Source organism: Silurus aristotelis (assembly GCF_946808225.1).
Source record: "Silurus aristotelis genome assembly, chromosome: 2".
Taxonomy (NCBI): domain Eukaryota; kingdom Metazoa; phylum Chordata; class Actinopteri; order Siluriformes; family Siluridae; genus Silurus; species Silurus aristotelis.
In genome coordinates this window covers 19,842,152-19,868,222 of record NC_139575.1, presented here as the reverse complement: position 1 = coordinate 19,868,222, position 26,071 = coordinate 19,842,152, and the positions used below count along the sequence as shown (strand labels likewise).

General features: G+C 41.7%; 1 protein-coding gene across 6 annotated transcripts in view; it reads right to left on the bottom strand.

Moving 5' to 3' along the window:
• plxna1b (plexin A1b) overlaps window positions 1–26,071 on the bottom strand; it is a 191,154-nt gene that overhangs the window by 12,763 nt on the left and 152,320 nt on the right. For all 6 annotated transcript variants that reach the window (XR_014531279.1, XR_014531280.1, XM_083527835.1 and 3 more), the window contains exons 11-23: window positions 24,556–24,652; window positions 24,229–24,419; window positions 20,812–20,963; window positions 18,672–18,792; window positions 17,336–17,472; window positions 14,359–14,526; window positions 11,307–11,400; window positions 10,323–10,562; window positions 7,698–7,841; window positions 5,419–5,653; window positions 3,845–3,987; window positions 2,031–2,287; window positions 89–155 (exon numbers count right to left, since the gene is read on the bottom strand). Coding sequence is in view for 4 of the 6 variants with exons in the window: in XM_083527835.1 (XP_083383961.1) it covers window positions 89–155; window positions 2,031–2,287; window positions 3,845–3,987; window positions 5,419–5,653; window positions 7,698–7,841; window positions 10,323–10,562; window positions 11,307–11,400; window positions 14,359–14,526; window positions 17,336–17,472; window positions 18,672–18,792; window positions 20,812–20,963; window positions 24,229–24,419; window positions 24,556–24,652 (2,046 nt within the window). In the remaining 2 variants the exon portion in view is untranslated. The remainder of the gene's footprint in view (window positions 1–88; window positions 156–2,030; window positions 2,288–3,844; window positions 3,988–5,418; window positions 5,654–7,697; window positions 7,842–10,322; window positions 10,563–11,306; window positions 11,401–14,358; window positions 14,527–17,335; window positions 17,473–18,671; window positions 18,793–20,811; window positions 20,964–24,228; window positions 24,420–24,555; window positions 24,653–26,071) is intronic.

Here is a 26,071-nt window from a genome sequence, read left to right as displayed (position 1 = left end):
CTACACGCACACACATTATACATGCGTGTGCAGAGAATCGAAACACAAATGCACACAGACACACGTAATAGAGACACACATGACTCACCTTCAGGAACTTGTACAGCAGGAAAGTGAACCAGTTTGTCAGCATTTTCTCAGCTACAGATTCCGTCCTAAAGTGGGGGGGAGGGGAGCGGGGGAGAATAAAAAAAAAAGAAAAGAAAAAGAAATTAATGTCAAATAAACAATTCTTCAAGCTTCAAGAAACGGTGTAATGGCTTGCCTCAGGACTACTAAACACTCGGTGTATGATCTCCTGAGAATTGGAGGCCGTTTAATTCCACTCTGACAGCAGTGAGCTAAAGACCAACACCACCACCTGCGCTAACAAACGCAATACACTCCCGAGCACTGCGCGGCCTGCTAACCGCCATGCGGCCAGATGAATGAGAGATATTACCAAGCCAATTGCTCATTTTCTTCCTACACATAAAGCGAGCCACCAATCCTCATTAAGAAAATGCACCAATTACAGTAATTCAGTAACTTTTTCTAGTTGAGCAGAAACCTGGCGCATAATAACAACCCTCGCACAAGTCCCTCGGAATGAAGCTAATTAACAGACGAAGTAATTAGCGGACTTTATTAGCGCTAATCTGTTAACGAAGGGGGAGAGGGGAAGTGGAAAGGAGTAGAGTGGGGTAAACGGCTTTCTCCTTCCTTTCTTTTTAATTATTCACTCGCTCACCCACAGACAGATGAAACGCGTGGAGAAATGAGGCAGCGCTAAGTTTAAATGAGGGAGAGAAACGGCGAGCGGGCGGATAGAAGACTGAGCGAACAGAACGTAAAAGGAGAGGGATCGAAGGACTGCGCCTGCTTGTGTGCGTTTGAACTTCAGGCACTGCTTTTTTTTTTTTCTTTTTCTTGTAAATCTGCTCGAGGAAGGTATAGCTGGAGTGAGCACAGACAGGAGTACCTGAACAATACATGTTCTTACACAAGCCCCAGCGGAGAGTGCACTTAGATCTGTCAGCTCATGTTTTGGAGCAGTTTCAGGAAACTACGTATGCACAGAGCTCAGCTAGACCTTTGGTTTTTTTACATGCTTCGGGCAATATACGACATACAGTACTTTGCATAAGAAGTGCCCTCTTGTAGTTTTACAGCCTGGAAATTGACTCGTTGGAAACAAACACAGGACAATCCTACAAGAAAAGCTGTTTCAGACTGTACACTGTTTAACATCCGACAGTACAATGACCCCCCCCAAAAAAAAACTGCCAAAGCTACAGTAAAGTGGATCAAAACCAAGACTCTTCATGTGCTCAAAATACTTATTTCTCAAAGCAACTGAGAATCTGTATATATAAAAAAAAATTATATAATTTTTAAATGATCTCCATTATTTGTGAATTTAACAAGAAATATTGGCAAAAACACCAATTTCTTTGGTGTGTGTCAAATTTTGCAACCCACAAATGTTTAGTATTTTGCACATTCAGGCTACATTCAATACGTATTCACAGAAAGGTCGTCCTTTTTGTTTAAGTTTGCCTAAAAAAAAAAAAAAAAAAAAATCAATTATCAATGGGCTACAGCCACGTTATCCAATTCTGTTCCTTCTCCACATGTATGAACAGTAATGGCTGTTTTTTTTTGCTTGGAAAGTACGTGGATCCAATCCCCTGCGATCGCTCTTATACGCGGCATTTTTTCTCCTCTGTTCCTCCGTATCTGTTCATCTCCTGCTATGCCTAAAATAACTCTCGTTCCTCTCCCTTCCTCTTCATTCCAAGCCTGTCCCTCCGAGTGTGTTTCTCTCTCTCTCTCTCTTCTCTCTCTGGGGGGCCTGTGTGCTCAGGTGTGTAATATTCTCAGACAGAAGCGAAGACACGGAGACAGTGAGAGGAAAAGATTCTGGCGTAAACACTAACAGAGGCAAAGAGAGAGAGCGACAAAAGACCTGCCATGTCCTCAATCATCAACACATTAAAGCAAATGCCAAGCGGCGAACTAAACACGTGTGCACAAAAGGCTGCAGGTACCTGCGGAGCAACAGTTTGGGATGGTTCTTGCTCTCCAGGTTTTTGTCGATGAGGTCAGAGAGCAGCTGCTTGAGGACTCCCGTAGCATACTCCATCTCCCCCTGCAGAGCGCTCATGATGAGAGAGGCCACGTTGCCTCTGTCGCGCATTGAGAACGAGCGCTGGGCCTCGAGCGTGCGAATAAACGTCAGCAGGAAGTGCTTCTTGTTCAGGAGCTGCCCGAACAGCGTCAGGGCCTTCTCCACGTTAGCCGGCACCTGATGGAGGAGGACAGGAGGTGATGCATCATTTCAGTGTTAAAAGCTCTACTGAGGACACTGCAAATCAATTTGTTTTTGGACTGTTCAAGGAGCCAGCCATCTGCACAGCCATTTTCAGGTTTCTCACAGCCGACTAGCTTACGTGGTGGCGCGAGACACGTCTTTGATTCGTTCTCAACACAGCCCAGACTAGTCATTATACTTTAGAGTTGTTTTTGATCTCCAATTCACACTGAGCATGTTTTATTGATACAGATTGACTCAGTCTGGCTAATAAGCCAGAACATTTGGCTTTTGCAGCAAGCTTCATAGACTGTCCAGGCTGCGAAACACTTAACTTGTCAGCATAATAAAGAGACCCTGCTTGAATAGGGTCATTATTAAATCGAATCGAGCCTGACTGATGTATTATAGGCCATGTTGCTAATTGGCCAGTTTTCAAGTAGACCAACAATCACAGCACCAACATATTTGCACTGTGTCCTCTATGAAAATTAATGGGCAAATAAATAAAACAGTAAGATGACTATTTCACTGATATCCATCCTAAATACATTTTTCCTTCAAATTGACAAGTCTTGCAACAAGCGTAGCCCCTGCACAAATTCAAGTTCGTAAAAAGATCCAACCCCCAAGTCGTCTAGTTTTTGAGTTTATACTGCATATTCCGTAGGTTATATTATTATGAGAAACAACAAAAAAGCTTTAGCCATCTACACTCAACTATTCTGCTTTGCAGACAACATCTTAGAGCTACATAATACACAGGGGAAATGAGATGGCACTCAGAGCAGCTGGCCCATTCTAACAGCTCCTAAACAGTGGAATAAAGCGCCGCTATCTTTCAGAGAGCATTTATTTAGAAATGTGTGTGTCGGTCTCTGGAGAGCACAGGATTGCAACTTAGTAGCAGCATAATAAGAAATTGATCCATATAGCACAAGAGCTGATTCCACCAGAGATATGAATAGAAAGCCAATGCAACACACCTACTTTTCCAATTATGCATCATGAGATGTGCTATCGTGTGTGTGTGTGTGTGTGTGTGTGTGTGTGTGTGAGAGAGAGAGAGAGAGAGAGAGAGAGAGAGAGAGAGAGAGAGAGAGAGTGAGAGAGCAGTGTACATCAGTATCCCTGTGTAAATGCAGCCTAAAATTTCAATCATAATCCTATTAATAGCTGTAACAGAAAAAAAACTTTGTACATGCTCTGTGCACATGCTCAAACCACAATAAAAGCAGTCATTGAGGATAACTGGAATTAATTTCTATGGATACTCCACTGAATAATCCATTGACTGGACAATTCATGACTTATCCCATTTTAAATGCAAAAAATGCATGTATTTCATTCATGCCATTTGCCTGACGCGGTTATCCGGAGCGACTTACTTTTATCTCATTCAAACAATTGAGCAGCTATGGGGTTAAGAAACTCGCTGAGGGGGCACAGGAGTGGCAGCTTGGTGTGGCTGGGATTTGAACCCACGACCTCCCAATGCCTTAATCCCTAATCGACCACATCCCCCGTATATACGTGCACTGTGGATTTTACCTCCATCTCCTTTAACACAGGATGATCTTCAATGCCAGGGAAGAGCACTCTCATAGCATAGGTCCGGTAGTCCAGGAACGGAATTCCCGCTCCGTCGAGCTCTTGGGTCAGCTCATGGATGTCGGTCTGCAGCTCTGCGAATGCTGTGGACAGATAAAAGGCCAGGGTGTTATCCAAAAAGTTCTATAAAAGCACACTGCCTGCTTTCCTCAAAGAACCCGCATCTAAGATAGAGAGATTAAATGCGGTGCAATAAAGTGAACGCAAACTGACCAGTTTGTTCCTACAATGTCAGCCGCAATTACAGCCAAGCCCTTAACGAGGGCTGAAGACGACAGAATACGTCCTGACTAGATTCTCTTTGCCAATTAATAGCAGTCGGCCACTCAAAAGTGCAGCCTCTTGTCAAAGAGATTTAACACTTCCTTTAGGATGCTGCAGCAGATGCCTGTTTGTGGGGAGGACAGGCTCTGGCAGGGGGGTGTTTATAATTTCTGACAGGCAAGAATGTGGGCAGCCGTGTGCTTGTCTCTTTCAGGCACTGCAGGGCAGCTGAGGGGGAAGAGTTTAGCAGGCGTGGATGTCAACCTTTGACATCCTGTCTGGACAGGAGAGGTGAATTGTGGGTTATTGACAGGCCCGAGACTTCGCTGGCAACTTAATGAGGAAAGCAGTGAGGAAGAAGCTAGGGAGGTGAGTGAGCGAAAGCAAGAGAGACAATGCGAAAGAGAGGGAGGTTCATTGGAATGTATTAGTATTTGTTTTGCCTGAGGACAAGCGATCTTTGACAATTGTCTTGTTCCTCTCAGACGTACAACGCTTACCTGTCTAAACAATCAGCACCTGCATTGTTTACTGCCATGACCAAGAAATCAATGGAGAACCGAAGAAACTGAGCACAAGCGTAGGGAAAAGTCAGCGACAACTAAAGCCGCATATTGAGGTCGGAGAATTCAACGTGAGCATAAACAATTTCCTCTCGTGCTTCAGAAAACATTGCAATAATGGAACAACGAGGCACCTTCCTTCATTCCCTCTCAAACTCTGATCTTAGAGATCATTCCTCCTGTTATTTCATAAGCACTCTCTCTCTCTCTCTCTCTCTCTCTCTCTCTCTCTCTCTCTCCCCTGCTTCTCTTATACCTCTCTATAGGTCTGCATGTCTGCATAATCTGAGGGCTGGGACACGGACGAGGGCATCGCCTCAGGGCAGACCCACACTGAGATAACGGCTGCCTAGTCTAACGCCTTTCACAGTGCGGAAAGAAGAGGGAGAGAAAAAAAAGATACAGAAAGAAAGAAAGACAGAAAGAAAGGAAGAAAATGTTGCCAAAAATTGACCATAAGATCCAACAAATGAATAAAAAAAAAGCAATAAAAAAAAATAAAAAATAAAATAAATAAATGCACTGATATGTTTGAAGAAAGAATAAAAATGTTAAGTCAAAATAAAAGCTAAGAAAGAAATCAGTGAGATATAAAAGGAAAATGGCAAAAAGATATGCAGAAATGGAGATAGCACTTAACGGTACATTGTATGTAAGTAAAGCACGTGAGACAGGAAGTGCTCATACCCTCTTTGCACTCGATTGCCACTCTGGACTCCAGGTTGTCCATCTGCAGCTGCAGGCGCTTGAGTGTGCGGTCGGCGTCACGGGACTTGCGCTTGTATGCGATGAGGACGATGATGATGATGAGCAGCAGCAGGCCTCCACCGGCCCCGATGCCAATGATGGCGGGCAGGGTGAGCAGACTGTCCGAATAGATCTGCAGCGTACCGGGGGAGTATTCGAACCCTCCAACACGCACCTGCACCACGCACAAATACAAACATACAATTTTTTTTTTGGGGACTAAAATGTGTGAAGTGTGGCACCTCCCCCTGTTTTCAGCATTTTCACTTACTGTCCCTGTTGAGTGTTCTGTAGTAAGTGGCTGTTAACAGCTGTAATTACCAGGAACACGCAGACTAAAGCTTTTCCCATTAAACCCACTAAGACCTCACACCTCCACACAGAGCACATTAATTAAACGGCCCCGACCACAGAAGGCTATTACGAACTACGCTAGGCTCGGGACTAGCGCGTCTCAACAAAGCGCTGGCAATTTTACCAGAAAGAGGTGCATGGTGGGAAATGCAGTTCGTACTGAGCAGGAGAGGGAGCACAGTGCCGCATGAAAAGCGATCTTCAAGTACATGTAAGTGGTTAAAAAGAGAACCAGAGCGATGGGAGGATTTAAGCTGCATGAATGAGAGAAAATGGATGCAGCAAACGAGCCAAGTGAGGCGAATGCAGAAAACAAAACGCACGCTAGGCGTTCAGCTCCCTCACCCAGCTCGTATATAGGTCAGAGTATATAGGTCGAGGACAAACATCTGGGCCTGCGGGTCTCAGAGGGGCTCTCGTTCTTTTTTGTTCTGTCTACCCCCTCGCTTTCCTTTCCCCCCATCTATCTTTTTCCTCCTCGGGGCCTTTTTTTTGCTCAGAAGGAGAGCAGACAGCTTGGGAAAAATAGCAGCATGCTATTTTAATACCCTTGGTAGATTAAGAAAATTAATGTATAAAATCCGTGAGGGCAAAAAAAAAAAAAAAAAAAAAAAGCTCCAGCTTTAAGGAAAGAATTTACTGTGTTAATAAAAAAGTGTCCTAGACTCCTAGCACACTAATCATTACTGGCTGTAAATACGATCAACTTTTCACAAATCTCTAAAGACAAAACCGTTTAAAATCGCATCTAAAGATGAAATAAATTGGCCAGAGGTTAAAATGAATAAATGCAGGGATTCATTCAAGATTAATGATTTATTTTTTTGGTCACAAACATAGTTATATGCAGAACACAACTAGAATTAAAATGTAAAACTTGCAGTGGAAAGTAAAAAATTACAACAACGAAGAATCGAGAGGTGAAAAAAAAAACTAGAAGATAAAGCAAAGGGGGAAAAAAATGTTCTGTTCAGAAAAAATAAAGGATAAAAAGCAGACCCTAAACACTTGTTTAATGCATTTTTAGACTGAATGTGAGTGAAGATGGCATTTAAACAATAGAGTCTAGAGGCAAGGTATTTTCTTTTTTTTAATCTTTGTTCATATAATCAGAGGAAAAGCCGACTGAGCTGCTCACTGAATACTTCCAACGCAATGCTCTGGGCTCTTACTGGTTTTAAATACCACAGCACTGCTGAATTTCTTGCCACTGAGTGCTCAGGTGATGGTGTTCAATCCTCTGGAACAGAAGGGCTCGGACAGTCGTGCCAGCAGCAAGGTTTGTATTAATGTGCTTGTTGTAATACGTGATTCTTATTAAAGTTCAGAGCAGCTGTAATGTAAGTGATAACAGGAACTGACTTATTTCTTGAACATTCCACAGCAGTGAATGCAAATGAAAGCAAATAAAAAAGGTGATGCGTTCATTTTGAATCTGTTGGCAAACTGAAGTAGAAAGGGGGACACTTCATGCTCGATAAATAAGCATCCATCACTAGCATTATTACATCATTGATTAGCTTCCTATAACAGCAAAGCCCATTGGGTTCCACTCCTTTCTTAGTGTTATATTACTGCTATCAGGATCTTAGTCAAGCCCATGGTGGATTAATAAAACTGCAAGAGAAATGCTGACATTTGAGCAGGTGTATTTATATAAATCCTCTTCCGAGTGGTATGTTGAGGCGAAATTGCGATATGCTTATGTGCAGGAAAAAAAGAAAGATGGTTCCTAATGGATTTGACATACTATCAAATAATGCGTTTCTAGCATAGCATAGGGAAAGCGTGTGATCATTTGGTATTCATGTGTAAATGGACTACAACACTAAGGTGAAGCATGTTATGGCTGTATGTAAACTCACAGTGACTTTGTGCTGGCCAGTGAGGTCAGGCCATTCACACAGGAGCTGAGCTTCAGACACGGTCAACACGCACGGCTCTTCTCCGATCAGAACAGTGTAGTTCAGCCTGGCGTTACCAGGAGCCGCCGGGATCAAGTTCTTCCCCTAAAACACACACATGCAAAGAGTCAAGTATGTACACTACATAGTAACAATCAGGTCAGATGACAGCTGCATTATTAGCACTTTGAACTAAACTGCTATATCGACTATATTCAGACCAAAGCTTTAGAGATGCGTATGTTCAAAAACCTGACTTCAGCTTCAGTCACTGAAAGCGGATGGTAGATGGAGTTTATTAAAAGCTCTAATTGTTTTGTTCCCACATTTAAATGCTGTGGATTGAAAAAAAAATAAATAAAAGAGAGAGCTAATCACATAAAGGCTCTTCTATACGAGCCAACGAAATGGCGGATTGCGACGTTTTCATGGATATACAGTGGGTTTGCCAATATCCAATATCCCGTCTCCCCAGGGGGCTCATGGCGAGGCAGGCCTGGGGGCGGAATAGACTGAGAAAGGTTGGCATGGCAGTGTGCGTAGAGATATTAACCACCGGAGGGGATCCAATTAAACGTGTAAATAAAACCCAGAAATAGTGACACGCGCAAGCACGTGCACGCTCACATGTTGATTTACTCGTGCGCACACACACCTCACTATATACCCAGGAGGCCTTGCACAAAGTCAGAGGAAGAAAAAAAAAATTAATTGCACAGAAAATCTGATGCACATCTAATTTATCTGCAATTATTTAATGGAATTGGGTTGATTTGCTGCTCTTAATTTCTGTGTAGGGTGAGAGGGGGGGCTCGGCTGCTTGGCAGGAGAGTAGTAATCAAAAAGGTTTCATTACGGAGTTTGATTTAACTATAGAAAGTTGGTTATGGGAGTCATGGTGCTGCTTGCTACGGTATTTACATTCGAATTGGCTCAGGGGAAAAAGAAATATTTTCCATTAAAAATACCACAACGGGTTTTCAGACTAGGGCTTTGAAGTTCAGGCTGAGAGGGAAAGGAGGGAAGGAGGGGTTGGAATAAAGTCAGTATCACCAGAGGAGATGGGTTAAAGCATTGCCGGCTCAAAGAGGAGAGGAATGAATGCTGGGGAGAGTAAACAGTCTTTCAGATGCTATCAGCTACTGACAGACAGGTTGGATTTTATTTTATTTTTTTAAAGCCATGAACTTCTTAGATTTTTGTACGTCTGAAGCGTTGCCTGTGAATACTAATTCAATGGATCATCTATTACTGATGAGAGATTTGAGCGCTGAGAGTCTGAGAGTGATATTGTAACGATATTGCAGTGAAATGGACATTGTATGGCTCGTCAAATGGTTTTTACCATTATTACATGCTACACCTTTACATTTCTTCATATGGCATATAATCAAGTACGCAATCTAAACACGCAGCTGGGCAACTGAGGGTTAATGGTGGCCACTGTTTTTGCTCAGAGACCCAGAAGTGGTTCATTTTGACAGCCTGGATATTTGCAGAGGTGCCATCAGTGCTAAGAAGAAAACCCTAGCAGGTACATAGACAAACCAGAAATTTACCAACAAAACCCTAGTGTGTGTGTGTGGACAAGACAGCTATTTTATCAGATTTTCTTTTTTTCAGATGTGAAAAAGAGCAAGAAAACAGCTGGGCAAGAGTTCAATGTGAGCACTTCTTAATAATAAGCAGCACCTCCATGCTTTTATAACCAACCAACGAGACCATAGTCCTGTCATTCTGTTTCTTACTTTAGCTCACAAGACCGAATGAATCCACCGATCAATACTCGTCCAGATTTAGACAAAATCAAAAAGTTTTTAACCATGAGAATTTGCACCCCCTTGGGCAGGAACGCAAAGCTGAGCAATTTTTTTTTATGAATTATTTAAATAATTAGTTTAATGATTTAACACTATTTAAATTTTGTTTTTTTTTGAGTACATCTTGGTGTTTTCGACTCTTCTCCATTTACTTTCAACAGGAAAGCAGGACAGCATCAGTTCAACATTCAAGCACCACAATTCAAAATGTTACTGGTGTAATATATGAGGAATTGTGGAGGGGCTTCCAGAGTGTGTAGGACATATTGAAAGGGTATTAAAAAAAAAAAAACCCACCCTTCACAAACATAAACTAACTCATCTAGCATTTTATTACAAAATTATTTTACTCTTTTGCACCCCAGTGTGCGCTGACCTAGATAAAGTCAGCATAGATAAAAAGAAAACTGCCAATGTTTTTTTTTTCTACCATGTCCAATGTCCTTTTCCCTTCAGTGAATTTCTTTAGTGTGTTTTCAAAACAAAATGTCTAAATGTGGCTAAACTGTACATACCGGCACCTCAATATTTGAACTCAACCTAGAGATCAATAGCTCAGAATCCTAACTGCCACCCACGGTCACAGATTTAAGCATTTCAGTGAGACGGAGTGAGCGAGAAAGAGAAAGTGTCCTCATAAATCCATTAGAGTTCAGGACTCACATACTTTCAGCTTCAGTGACCTTTATTGTTTAAACAATCCGTTCGATAGAGAGAGATTGCGTGCTAAAATGTTTGTACTGCTAAATAAGAGGCAGACCCCTACCTTGAGAATGAGAGGTGAACCTGGCTTGAGCTCCAGCATGGTGGGAGGGAGGGGTTCAAACACAGGGTCGGGATAATAGGTGAAGCTCTCATTGACCACCAGCAGCGTGTGGACGTTATCCATAATAAAGCCGATCTCATCTGGACTGGTGCCCACCTCCGATACGCTTCTCTCGGAGTCTGAACCTGCCACTGAGGGCGCCAGGCATACCATCACTGTGTTATTGACCACCGTACAGTTCTGAATGCGAGAGGAGAAAAGAAGTCAAACCTCTTTGGGATTCATTATTTATGGATCCTCTTAAAAATGAATAAAACACTAAACATTCCATTAAAGATATTAAAAAATGATCAGATGTTGATTATAATCAATATAACCAGTACTACAATAGTGATGTGTTTAATACTTGGCAAAAAAAAAGCAATACCCTTTTGAGTATAACAAAATATATAAAGCTTCAAGTGCTTTATAGAGCTTTTTCACCCCCAGTGTGATGTTTGACATAAACTCAGTGTAGATATATGGACTGACTGAAGGTAAAAAGTAGAAGGAAGGAGTGGACTCAGTAGGATAAGGAGAAGTAAGGGGATATAAGTGCGTAGGTGGCGTTGGAGAAAGGTTCCTCCAGCCCCACAGGGGCTCAGTCGCAGACCTCGCCAACTTCTCTTTTAGACCTGATTTTCTGTCAGCGGCTGACATTTAAAAGGTTAAACTGCTTAAAGGAGATGCAGTGGCACACATCGGCACTCAGACACTTGCAGAAAGACACACATGTGCATAAAGGCTTAAGGCAGGGTTACTGGGAGGGCAATTAAACAACCCCCCCACACAGATCGGTTTCTATGGGGAAATGCTGTATTTTATTGTGCAAAAGGGACACAACTAAAGACTCTGGTGGGATTTTGGAGTCCAAGCTGCAAAAATGAGATAATTATATACACAGCCCCACGACAGTTTTGTGTGAGTGAGTGTGTATACACTTACATTAACCGACTTGATTGCACCAGACTTTGCTCTCATCTTGGGCTCTTTCACAGTGGCAAGGTTAGTTCCAGTGACAGTCAGCGGAGTCCCACCACTGAAGAAAAGATACGAGGCTGTAAAAGCAATAATTTATACATTTCTTCTAGAAGATGTTTTCAACTACCTAGACTCTATTATTTCCCGTGCCTACGGATGCCCTTGCATTAACCACTCTGCCAAACACAACCCAGCAACACAATCCTCCATAATACACACTTCAGCCATTCTGAAAGCAACCCATCATGTCAAGTGTATTTACCACACTAGGGTGCTGGAGTGCATTATAAGAGACTGACAAACTGAGAGCAAATCTATTAATCTCCTTGAATCTATTCTAAGTACCTTTTATACCATGACGCTTCTGAATTCGCGAATTTGATTGGCCGGGTTTTGAGATGCGCTCGTTTCTATAGTAACATATAGTCATTAACAGGAACTTGTATGGCAGATGCAGCGCATAACCTATGACTAATAATAAACAAACAGCTAAAAAAGTTTGTTAAAAAAATAATAATAAAAAACATTAATTGTTTATTTGGCATGGCTTTTTTTTTTTAGCACAAAGAGCTTTATTTAACATTTATTCAGTCCTGGGTGTCTTTGCAACGGTCAATAAATTTTCCTTAAAAAGAGTTTTCAGGATAGGAGAGTTTTTACAAAGCTCATCACAAAGCTCTCCTCTATTACATAACAGCTACCAAGCAGCGAGGGTGAAGCCTAACAGTGCTTCACTCAAAGCTGCTGGTCATGCAACATCGGGGGGGCGACACACTGGGAAAAGCGCTATCCGCACTCTTCTGCATACGCAAGTTCACAGACCCCCATGACTGATCATCAGTGTCGCTGTGATTGATAGGAGACAGTACGCCACCCCTCTTTCTATTAGAACACAGCCAATTTGCTCTCTTGGAGTCGTGGTCACAGATTAAGGTTCATTTGCACGTTTGTGTTGCTTGGAAACAAAACAAACTGCATTTTGTTTGTCTTATTAAATTAAAAAAAGACTGGGCTTCAGGCCATGTTATTATACAAAAAAAAAAAAAAAAAGTCTCAACTTCAAGGTGGTAACAGAATCACACCACCCTGTCACTGATTATTTTAACACATCCCAATAGGTGTTATAACAGCACTTCCCTGAGTGTTTTACTCCTTATGTATTATTTAGTCTGTAAAGATAAGCGCTTACATATAGTTTGCCGTCAATGACGTTCATCAAAAAATCTCCCACGCACGTACCTCTATACATTTTATGCAGATACTGGTCAAATAGTCCGATATTTTCACAACTATACAGTATTAATAAACAAAAAAGAGAGTAAAATGCTAATCAAGAGCATCTGATTGGCAGTTCTGCCATACTGAACGCATGCCCATCTTTGCTTGCCCAGCCTGCATGTGCAAGCTGAAACATAATGGATTCTTGTAGTCTGAGGTGCAAGAACACTTGCATGTTACATGTTTAATGCTGAATACGATTTTCCAGTGAGCTTCTCGGACACATTCTCCTCACCAAATAAAGCAATGCGGTAACACGGTCGGTATTGTGTGCACTCAAATGAACTTCCCCCGAAAAAGTGTAACCACAATAATAAAGTTTCAGGGAATTTGGAAAAGCTATGACTTTTGAAGATTAAATCACATATTAGGAGGAATGTGTGAAAAACCTTATTAGTCATTCATAAACCTTCCCCCATTGAGCTTCCTAAACTGATTTGGAGTCCACTAATGGATAAGTGCCAACTAACTGTGGTCATAATACACACGCTGAGAGAAACACTCAAAACCTCCAAAATCGAGTATGTAGAGATGGCTAAGTGACAAACTAGGCAAGCCCTGATCCATTCATATTCCATTCCAAAATACAGAAAATGCTCTCATAACATGCTGCCTTCTGTAAATACGAATTAGCCGTTAACCCATGTGGGTCAGCATAGTGGCAGAGATGACAACTTAATGAGATAATTAGCCTCGGGTTACCTATTAATTGTGATTAAATTGTGATTTAGCAATTACTGATCATTACACTCACACATTCAGATAGGTAATTAAAAAGGTAAATATAGTCCATCTAAAAGCCTCATTCTGTCCCTCACTCTCTCTGGTGAGCAATTTCATAGTTTCCTGTGTAAAATCCCCACTGGGACTTATCACTGATAACTGATGTAATTAGAAAAGGTGGTAGTCTATAGAGCAAGTGTGGTTGTGCATGCGTGTGTGTACACCGTGAGATGGTTAGGCTTAACTAGAGGTCAGCCGAGACTCATGGGCCGATACTTGCCTCGTCAGTAGAACATTGTGATATTACAGATGTTTAAGTCAGCAGGAAAAGTGAGCGGCTGCTTTGCATGAAGGGAAGGAAACTCATTGCAAGACTGTCAGTCAAGCAAAGCTCTGATGGGATCACAGCAACAGCAAATATGAGGCCTAAAGAGGTCATTCCCTGCGAGCTAATGCATTCGCATGCTCAGTCTCTTGCTGTTTCACACCTTTCGCTACTGCCTAAGCTCTGTAGTCGCATGACACAAGGGTTGCTCTCATTTTCGGGATGCTAGTATGCCACTGTTTTGAAACATGGTCCCGGTGGCGGCCATTTTTTTCTTTTTTCCCCTGTCAACTCTGATGTTGGTGTGATCCCTGGAGACATGGCTGTCTGTCTTCGCTCTGGATCTCAAGCATGCAACATGCATCATGTACGAGAAAAACACTTGAGAAAAGAACAACTGTGGATGTTCCTACATGGCCTGAAATATAATGGGGGAAAAAAAGTCGGTGTTCACCCAGTCACACGTTCAGCTTGCCACACACACACACACACACACACACACACACACACACACACACACACACACACACACACACACACGTCTCAAGCATTCTACATTTCACCTACACACCCTACAATCTTTTAGTAACACTTCTAACTCGAACATATGGCTGTACTTCTCTGGCCACTCTGCTATGTGTTATCAGTGTAGATGTCTATCCGTCCATCCAGTCGTCTTCGCCTGTGTACCTGGTAATGCTCCAGTTGGGTTCGATCTTCAATATTGTCGGGTCGTCCGTGTAGTTGAACTTCACCTCAGGGTTCCTCAGCTCAGCAAAGTTAATGTCCACCATCACCGGAGTGCCGCCGATCGCCAAACCCGCTGGAGTTACACATACAATCTCTCTCGCGCTGCGCCTGGAGCACACACACACACACACACACACACACACACACACAAGTCATTACAAGCAGACAGACACAAAAGTGAGAATCTTTAGAGAAACTCATGTTTCAACTAGATGTCCATGTAGAGAGCCAGGCTGCAATTCTAAATCAATTCTTTTTTTTTTTTTTCCCCCCTAATTGTTTTTTGGTACAACCTCTTGCTACATTTAACACACAGTTCTCATCATGAAACACCCTAGCCTTAATGTACTTCCATTAAAGCTTTCAGAATAAATGCCATAGTTCAAATGCTATTAGAATTTCCACAGTATATACATAAACATATATTTAAAAAAGGTTTTTAGTGGGATGTTCTACTGTTAGTCTCCTAATGTATGGCAACAGAAAAATCTTGTTTTTTTCAGCTAAGACACTTTATGGCAGACTTTATTTTCCGCTTAAACATTATATTTTTTTTTAATTAGGCAGGATTTTATGTAGCTAAAAAACTGTCCCAAGGGACATTCTAGAAAGCTTTCTTCAAGCTATTATTCATCTGTATGCCACTCAGCACTTAAAATCCACTCTACATCCACTATATGGAAAAAAAATATTGGGAGACTAGTCTTTTTCAGCCATGTTGTGTTCAGCTCCAAGTTGGAGGCACACAATTGTATAGGATGTCTTTGGATCAAGTAAATGTTCCCTTCACTTGATCTAGGAGACTCAAACCTGTACCAGCATGTCAATACCCCTGTGCACACATGGTTTACATGGGTTGGAGTGGAAGATCTTGTGTGGTCTGCTATAGAGCTCTGACCTCAACACTGCTGAACATCTTTGGGATGAATTGGAACACTGACTGCACCCTCACCCTACATCAATACCTGACTTTACTAATGCCCTGGTGTCTGAACGAGAACAAATCTCCATAAGCACACTGCAATATCTAGTGGAACATGTTCCCTGTAAAGTGGAGACAATTATAACAGCAAATGTAGAATAGTGTGTTCAAAAAGCACATATGAATCTCATGGATGTCCATGGTGTCTAAACTTTTTGTCCAGATAGTGTATATGTGAATAATAGGAAATGTGGATTTTTATGCCATATGAAATAATGGAATTGTCTCAATGTGATGTTTTGAGCGTTTGATACTAATGCAGTGTTCAGCTACAGGTAATAGTTGTTTGTTCTGTGTGCCAGTATACAATTATAATCCCTTAACATAAGTCCTTTCATTTGAATTTTAAAAAACCAAACCCTGCTCTGTTTTCTTCTGCCGTTTTCCAATTACAAACCAATTGCTGCAGAAGTCGGATTGTGTGGTTTTGTACGCACCGATGCAAAATAGAATCGCAAAGCATACAATATCATTTTTCTCATTCCTGACTTTCAAACAATGACACAGTTTACAGCGTCTTTTATTCGATACAAATAGTAGAAGTGTTGATTTAGGGTGTGGGTGTGTGTGTGTGTGTGTGTGTGTGTGTGTGTGTGTGTGTGTGTGTGTGTGTGTGTGTTTCTCCAAGCATTACTACAGAACATTCAGGTTGGAAAAATTTATAGGATGCATAATGAGGAACGAATAAAACAAAAGCGAGACACTTCTCTCATCTTCCTGATTCGGATGAAGAGTGTGTCTCAGCATGTGCAAGCGTGTGTGCATGGAATTCTTATACTGATCCTCTCTCCGTGTTGCCCTGGCAACCATTTTTCACAACACGCAGCCGAGATACCCACAGAGTTCTGTACATATTTTGACAAGGTTGTTGTCAGAAGTGCAGGGAGAGAGAGAAAGGGAAAAAAAAAAAAAAAAGAGAGAGAGAGAGAGAGAGAGAGAGAGAGAGAGAGAGAGAGAGAGAGAGAGAGGCAGAGAGAAGAGACAGAAAAGGATGGCAAGAGGTGTAAAGAAGCAGACGAGAGTGAAAACTAGAGATAGGAGAGGAAATGACATGAAGATTTTGCAGGGGCTAGATAAGCCAATGAATGACTGCTTAAACAAAAAGCCCTTTACACACATACATATACACACACACACACACACACACACACACACACACACACTCTTAAGAGCACTCAATATTATTCAGGAGAAAAAAAAAAAAAGCCCATCCGCCTCAGTGAGGTATGAAGTGTGTGTAGGCGAAAGGCTCTGTTTCCCTCCTGCACGCTGTTGGAGTCTGGCTGTAGGAGCCCACATGGTGGGCCGCCCCAGATATGAAAGTACACAAAACCCTTCTTTTCTCTCGCTCTCTCTCTCTCTCTCTCTCTCTCTCTCTCTCTCTCTCTGTCTGTGTCTCATACACACATCCCACTTGGCAGGCCCAAATCAAGCTACCCTCTGTGTGTCTTCAAATCCTCCTGCATGCCTGTCGCTCCTTACAACATGTCAGACAGTGTGTGGGTATGCAGATAGGGTGTATGGAAGTGGATTTCCACCATGAGGAATCGCTTTAGGCATAGGATAAACCACCTAGCTGAGATTGAATGCCAGATGCTGGACAAATTCTGAAGTGCTGGTGGCGAGAGCTTGCCGGAAGAAGCAGCACTTCCTCTGTCGCACCGCGCCGGATAAGTAAACAAACAGACAAATAAATAAATAAATCGCAGTGTGCACTTTGTGAAACCTAGGAACTAATCTCCATCCTTTACCCAGACATCAGAGCAGACAGATATTATGAGATTTACACAGATCATACACTTCATTTTATTATTATTATTTTTTGAATGGACGCTCTTTTGCAATTCAGGATATTGGTACATAAAGCAGCAGGTTGCGCTTTAAGCATGTACACCGATCCATGGGGAAAAAAGTGTGAGGAGAGATGATGGTTACCTCTCGAAGCGGCAGGTATTGAGGCCGATTTTGACGGACACGGTGCTGCCGGCGTTCAGATGGCTGCCGTGGATCGTTATCTTTGTACCGCCAGAGAACGGCCCACGGGAGGGGATGACCCGTGTAAAGTACGGCGACTGAGGACGCACACAGTCACAAAAGAGGGTTAGGGTTAAATCATTAAGTGCATGAGCTACAGTTTAAATATGCATAACAGCAGTGTATATGAGGAGTTTCAGATGATAAGGACAAAAAAAAAAATCATCTACGATCAAAACCTTTTCAAATGTATGTTTATTCATATTTTTGGGTTCAGTTTTCTACCCATTTTATGACATTTCATATTTCACTTATTACATTTATTCTATTCATATGAACAATGTATTATATAACAAGTCTTTGATACAAAATTATATGTACATACTACATTATCGAGCTATTTTACTCCTCTGTGATATTGATGCCTTTATTAATGATATCGTAAGACACTAAAAACAATTGCAAGAATTTATAAAACAAACTATTGAAAACAACTAAAAAAGAATCCAGAGCTGCTGAATTCTTATGTTTAACTGTTGAGAAAGTGCTGATTAGTTTCCCTAGAACAGCACGGCTCTGACAATAGCGCCGACTGTAATTCGAATCACAGGTTTATATTAATGTGTGCATTCTAATCTAATATCATTTCTCCAGTAACAGCTTACGCAGTCACTTGCACAACCACTGCTCTTTGTAAGTTTTATAATAAACAAAGTAGGAAAAAAAAAACCCTCGTTAATAAAGAACAACATTCCTCTGTGTCAGCAATATGCAATAGTCAGAGGTAAAGATGTTTACAGGGCAAAGCCTTCGCAGTTTCTCTGAAGGAAGACGTTGTTTTTTTTTGTTTTTTTTTTATAAAAATAAAACAGGTGAGAAAACTACTGTTTATTGCTGCTATAATGTAAGTGAAGAAAGGAAGTAACATTTCCTCAACATTTTTTGAACACTGTGTCCCTGGAGACAATATGCAGTGTCTTGTTTAGTAAATAATAATAAAAATCATTGGGAAAAATGGTGTGGTATATAAGAGAAATAAAACGGTTAGTCGGTGCTGCTAAAAAACAAAACAAAACCAAAAAAAAACAAGCACTTCCTGTAGTTGTTTAATTTCATATATATTGGGGAGCCCTTTCTCCCAAGTGCATGATGGGATATTTTTTGCCATATCACCCACCTCTATTAAAACACTAATCCGCATTCCATGTATAGTAAAAGACTCGGTATAAAAGAACTATACTGTTTTTCACACTTCTACCACTCCACAGCTAGAGCTGGAGGTAATAACGGCACTCACCACGAATGTGAAAGCTTTAGGGGAGACAGCTCTGTACTCGGGCTGACAGTCTCGCACGCACACCTCCACCTGAGCCTCCTGCACACGGTAGCCCGTAGCGTCTGCTACCCGACACACGATCCTACAGGCAGAACGTAAAAACATCCAGATTTTCACACTTCCTCGAACAGCACATCTCGCATCGCTTTCAAGATATTCCTCCATCGTGTTCATATGTCGGTGCAAAATATTAATCTAATATTAATCTATTGTTAATCTATTTCAGTCTAATTATATATATGTAGAATGGCATATGCCTTTATCTGTAACTAAGCAATGTTAAACACAGCATTTGTTAACTGGGGTTTCATATAGCCAGTGTTGTCTACCATCACAAACTTCATAAAAAAAAAAAAAAAAAACATACATACATATATATAGATGAAGATACGATACATAAATAATCTCCAAGATCAAAGATCAAGGTTTTACTATTTTACCCATTTACGCAAGATTTTTAAATCACTGGACGCCATGTCTTAGTCTAAAATTATATTTAGTCATTTACAAAAAATTGTTCACACACAGTAAATGTAAAGAAAGCGAGAGAAAGAGAGAAAGAGAGAGAGAGAGAGAGAGAGAGAGAGAGAGAGAGAGAGAGAGAGAGAGAGAAAAATACAAATACAGCGAGCAAATAATTCAGAGAAATACTTTTGATATCAGGTCACACAGGATGCTACTGGACATCATTCATGTTTTTGAATATTCTTATTTTGTCTTTTGTTGGTCAATTGTTATCTTTTAATTATGTCAGGGTGCAAATTTCTCATCCTCATTAAAATGTAAAACCACTACGTCGACACGCATGCCAGTAATTTCACTAGCGAGTTTAACACGGTGCTGAAAAGATAGACAAAGAGAGAGGGAGGGAGAGAGAGAGAAAGAGATGGATGAGAGATGAATGAGGGAGAGCTGAGAGCGCTCTGGAAGTAGCCTAAGGCCCCCCACTGCTCTAATGAAAACCCATTTCAGCAGTGATCGAGGAGCAAGACAGGATAGTGAGGAGAGCAGAGCTGAGTTGGTAGGGTACCTGAGGGCACGCTCTTTCTCCCTCTCTCTTTCGTTCCCCCCACACACACACACACACAGCTGGACCTTTTGCATGTGTTTTCACTGGTGGGTTAATTAGCTGGGTGCAGAGTGTGTGCGTGGTGTGTGCGTGTATATTAGCATCCCTGTGATTAATGAAACGTCCAGCGATCCCATCATGCCTTGGGGTATGTCCTCCGCCTATAGTGGGTTATCAGCTCCCCTGCCTCCTTCCCCTGTGCAGGTGGCCATGGCACTAAGCCCACAGAGACACACGTCTCCATGTTCCAATACAACCGCTACCACGGCAACAGCATCCCCATGGCGATTACAGAGCGGCCAGATTATGACAAATCTGGTCGGAGACGACAGAGCCACTCTTTTTTTTTCTTCTTCTTGTGAACGCCTACAAGAGCTTCTGATTCACACTTGGTTAGTTTAATAAATCATGCTGCATGGCAAAATAAAGTGTGTGTAGTGCATAATTGTCTTAAATGTCGGTTTCCTGTCTAAATGAACTTGTGGTGACCCCTGACATTCACACACACAATCTCTGACACACACACACACACACACACACACACACACACACACACACACACACACACACACACACACACACACACACACACACACACACACACACACACACACACACACACACACACACACACACAGGCAGTCCGAGGGCAGGGTTTTTCACCTTGCCTGATCCAGAAACGACAAATCAGGTTCAATTAAAGCTGCTCATCTTAATAGCGAGACGTAATCAGCTCCTCTGGGCAAGGTTAAACGGCTGTCACAGTCATTCTGGCCCTCAGCGAGAGAGTTATCAAAGTGCAGTTATCTTTCACACATTAGATCACGTTATTACACCGCCATTACAATGGACTAATGCTAAACATTACAAAGGGTTCAATACCGGCCATTACTTAATGGCCGAGAGTCAGTAAATTAGTATGCAGAAACCAGCACCTTATATTACAGAAGTGCTATAAATGATAAACGAGAGAGGGAGAGAGGAAGCCGGCGAAAGAGACAAAGGGTAAAATGACAAATTGGAGGAACTCACTGTTCGGCACTGATGTACTCCTCCTCGATTGGCTGGCAGGCCACCTTCCCGATGCGGATGCCGTTCTGGATGTCGCGGAACTGCAGGCCCAGGTTCTCCCCTGTGATGGTGAGCTGGGTGCCTCCCTGGCGTGGGCCCGTCTCCGGAAACAACTGTGCCAGAGAAAGGAGTGCTTTTAGCCATCAGTCATTACACCGAGTGTGCACTAGTACAGAACAGAGAGCACTGCATTCGCCCAACAACTCCCGGAGCCCTCTTAAGTTAAAGCTCACTGAACAGCTTTTTTTCCTTTCTCTGTTTCTCACCTCTGGCGAGCACCTGCGAGGATGTTAGTGCGGAGAAAAAGAAGCAATGATGAGTGCATGTGAAAGCGCGAGATGCGAGGTAAGAGGCTACGATGTGTGAGCTGAATTGTGCGTGTGTGAGAGTGTGAGGGTGAAGGGGAAAAGGAGCGCAAAGAGTGTTAGAACATGACAAAAGAGTTCATTTGTTCTTAATAACACCTGAAATAAGGCTTGGAGGAGCAGAAAACTAATCATCCAGCATACTCAGAGAGGAAAGGAGGGGAGGAGAGGAGAGACGTATATAGAAGAGAGAGAAGAGGGGAGGTCAAAAAGGAGTAGGTGAAGAGACTCAGGAAAAAACAGAAGAGGCGAAGAGAATATATAGAGAGAGAGTAGAGGAGAGTCAAGGAACAGAGAAGGAGGAGGATGAAGAGGTGAGGTAAAGAGAGAGGAGAATCGAGAAGAGAAGGAAAAATAATGTAGAGAGACGAAGAGGAAAGGACAGGGTAAGTGGGAAGAAAAGAAGTGAAGTGAAATAGAGGAGATAAGAATAGAGTAGAGGAGATGAAAAGTGGGGAAATAAAAGAAAAGAGGAGGAAAATGTGAAGAAAAGAGCAATGAAGCGAAAGTGAAGAGAGATGATAAGAGAAGTAGAAAAAATGAAAGTGAGGAAAAGAAGAGACGGTGAAGAAGAGAGGAGGGAATAAATAAGAGGAGAGATAACGGGAAGTAAATTTGTCTCAGGAGTCAAGAACAGTGAATGAATACAGAGTGCTGGGTGGAGTAGAAGAAAAATTGGGATGAACTGAGAAACAGAGAAATGGGTGACAGGAAAAAAAAAAGAGAGAAGATGAGGTTATCCTAAAAGAATGTTCCCCAAAGATCTATCGGTAAACTTCCATCCCTCTTTCTCGGTGCCTAATGAAATGAAGAGTTAATCCAGCGAGTCGCAGCTCAGCTCAGCACACTGCACTACACACCACAAAGCGGGACCTTCATTTGGCAGGAAGTGATGTTTTTTTTTCAGTGCATAAGTCCTCCGCTAAATAATATTCAATTAGTGGCAAAATGGATAAGAAAGCAAATCTTTTTGCATAAAGAAAAAAAAAAAAAGGACGACTGAGAAAGGGGAAAAAAATGATGCTGAGAACACAGAGTGATAGAAATGAATGGGGAAAGTCCAGAGGGTTTGTGCCAGAACCTCGTGTACACACACACACACACACACACACACACACACGTGGACACGCAAACCTCGTAGTTCGATGACAGGTTGTGGCGTCTCAGCGGGCAGAATCAGCACTAAATTAGACAGTTACAATGACCTACGTCTCCAGCTAAGTGCGCACACACACTCAAACAGCAACAGATGGCTTGAGGCCCAAACTCCAAGAACTCACACTCTGTATAACACCTGAGGCTTATAACAGCACGCACACACATACAAAAAAAACACCTTTGGAGCAGTCTTTACATCTCATTTCCCACCTTTACGCTTAGCTTATTCTATGAAACATGCTGAAGTCTTTCTTTCCTCTCATATATACACAAATGCAGTCCATCCTTAAACTCACACTTGCTGAACATTGTGTGTAGATGTAACGAGAAAAGAATGTGCTATTGAATAAGTGTGAAGAAATTTCCCTACATTACATTAGTTCGTTTATCAGACAGGTACAGGCTCCAGTGTGACGCCTGGTTCTATGTGTAAGATGCCTGGAAACTGAACAAGTTGTCAGGTTATAATCAGATGGCACTTATTTAGTTAAGTGCGATCCAAAGTTTGGAATGCAGTGCATTGTGATTAGCTGAGCTATCAGCTATCTGGCATGGTGTTCTGTCCTCACATTGCACGTGAAACACGCGAGTGCGTCCATCTTTATTCTTTTGGAACCTGGTTACCCTGATGGAACAGCAGTGGTGGCCATTTTTTTAATCTGTATTGTTTCCCCAGAGTATTTTCCTAATGGGGAACTTTGACTTCACTTCATTTTAATATGTAACATACTTTCTACTCTGTGAATACATATACTGTGTTAAATAAGAACCATAAATCTACAACTGAAAACAGAGTTTGCATGAAGTGAGGGTCTCAATGTGTGTCTGTAACTATAGAAAAAAATCTCTATTTTAAAAGCTATTGTGAATGGAACGGTGAACTGCATCAATTATTCAAATATAGTTCTCATTAGTGCTTTTAATTTTGATACCCGAGTCCATTCAAAACCAATAGTAGAGATGGTAAAAAAAAAAAAAAAACTTTCACTTTAGTAATATTTAAGCAGGATATTTGAATTTTTACTCATGTACAGCATGTGTATTTCCTCATCTACAGCAACTGAAGAATGATTAACTATTCGTCTCTGCACAATAATGAAACTGCGTAGTAAAAATCCTTCTACTATAACCATACCAGCTCATGGCTCAGTTGTAAGCAGCATGACTAGCGGTGGTATTCGAGCCACAACAGCCTACAGCGCATAAAGGTTTAAATAATAGTTTTTTTCCCCACACCAAATTAAGATTTATTGTGTGAAACTCAATAAGGACATAAAACCTATTTTTTGTTTGTTTGTTTCTGGTTGTTGAACCTTTTATCCTCCAAGCAACGATTAATAAAAAAATAAATTGTTAAAGACAGTGATCTGTTTGTCTGGACTGACAGAGTTTACATTTTTCAGAGGAGACCATTCCAGACTTTTTGGACGTTCTGCGTCTATGCTTATGTCCTGTCTTAAAAGTGACAGCACCAGGTGAGTGTCTGAATCCCAAGTATATACATCACTTCTACACACATCAAAATATAGCACACAAACACTTGTAGAACAGGGAATATGAATTGCTAAATAAGGCACAAACGGGCAAAGCAAGATAATTATGTTTTAGTCTCCGTGTTTGAGGTAAAACAGAAGCTGACGTGAGCAATTCTGATTGGCCGATCTGCAAAACAAATACGAGTAGAAACTTGAATGGAGAACCTTGTTGTTGTTTTTTTTTTTGCAATCGGCGATTATAGTTTAACAGCACATTATTTGATAGTATCAATTATATAAGACTTAGTATAAAAATACTACGTCCTTTAAGCGACTTGACTTGAATGCGGTCCTGGTGTGAATGAGTCTCCGGTGCTCACCTTGGTGATGCGAGGGTGTGTGCAGCGGCTGTTGCCGGTTGACGCGTGCATCCATGTGTGTTCGGGCGAAGCGCACTCCTGCCTGAGCGAGCACTTCTTGTCTTGCACGCACCAGCCACATTCGAAGCGTGGATCTGCCTTCAAGCACATGCCACAGCTCTCCCTCAGAGCGTAGCACTTATACAGGTGAGCTGTGCATACACAAGGCAAAACACAAACAAAAAAAACAAAAACAAAAAAAAAACAAGCGGCAGGGGGGTTAAACAGAGCACACGCCCAAACCAACAGTGCATGCCGAGCGTTCTTCTGGTCAGTTGGCAAACGTACCTTTTATATTGTAGGGGTTGTCAATGATGAAGTTTCCATTCCAAACCACTGAAAGATCCACTGGCAGGTCACTGATGTCATTTCCGTCGTAATTATACTGCAAAATAAAAACATGCTGTTATCGATACATATAAGAAAACTAATCCTCAAAGGTAAAATCAAATACCATGTGAGCAGTAAAAGACTCAAAAAAACAAAAAATCACTGGCTCACACATGTGCAGTATGTAGAGACATGGTAATAGGGATTATTCGCCCTGTCCTTTAGCGGTCACGCTACATCAGTTTCTTGTTCGCACAGCCCACCTTCCTGGGTTTCACTCCTCGCTCCCACACTTCCTCAGTTTTATTAACATGCAAGTCTTGTTCCTCTCACACCTAGTTAGAGGTGTTCCCAACATCATGCTTTATTCAGTGTTATTACAACAAACCAATCAGTCTGAGAAGAAAAAAAAAAAAAAAAAAAAGAACAACCATTGAACGTGTGAGCGCTTGGGTTCAACAGCTCGGATGAACAAGCGCCAATCTGAACAAAATGTTCTACACAGTACATGCTGATGTTTACAGATAATCCATATAAACAGCTCATTGGTTTTTTAGTGGCTGAGTTTTTAGCATGTAAATGTATAAAAAAAAAAAAAAAAAAAAAAAAAAGAGGCTAAAAATTACAGTGCAATTTTAGTCATACTTTGACCTTTCCAATAACTTCCAAAGCCACCTGAATTCATTCCGCTGTTATTGTCGCTGCATCACACACTGGAGGTAACTGCTATGTAGCGTCTCGCCTTGGCCCTGAGCCAGTCTGAGCTCGGAGTTAATATTTCCCGGTAGCCTTTTCTCCAACATCACCCACTTCAACAGTGTGAGCATGTAGCGTGTTTGGCTTACCGCGCCGGAAGCACAAATCCACAAGTTCCTCCTGAACGCACCATTAGTCACTAGTCACATTTACATTTTATAATTTAGCAGGCGCTCTTATCAAAAGCAATTTACAAAATCATTCAGCCAACTGAGGCCAAAGTAACCCCCCCAAAAAAAAAAAAAAAAAAAAAAAAACACACACACACACACCAAGAATCTAAAAGCATTCTTAATCCTCTCGGGTCTGTCAAGGTTCTGCACTACTAAGCAAAAGGTTGTGAGTTCAACTCCCAGGACTGTCAGAGAGGCACTGCTGAGTCCTAATAGCAAGCGGATATTTAACTCTTACATAGTATAGCTCTAAACCTCCATGGTTTTCAGCATAGAAATGGCTGCGGGGTAAAAGCTAACGTAAACAAGCTTTAATTGCTCAAATATGGGCTACGTAGGATCAAACCTTCCTCAGAACACAAAACATATGGAACTATCAATTTTGTGCTAATAACCAGTGTGAGTAACAGCAGCAAGATAAACAGAGGAAATACTAGACTTCTATCTCATGTTATCTGCTTCGAGTGCCTTCAGACATAGGAGAGTGTCTGAGGTAAATTAGTCTGGAAGGTACACACACACACACACACACACACACACACACA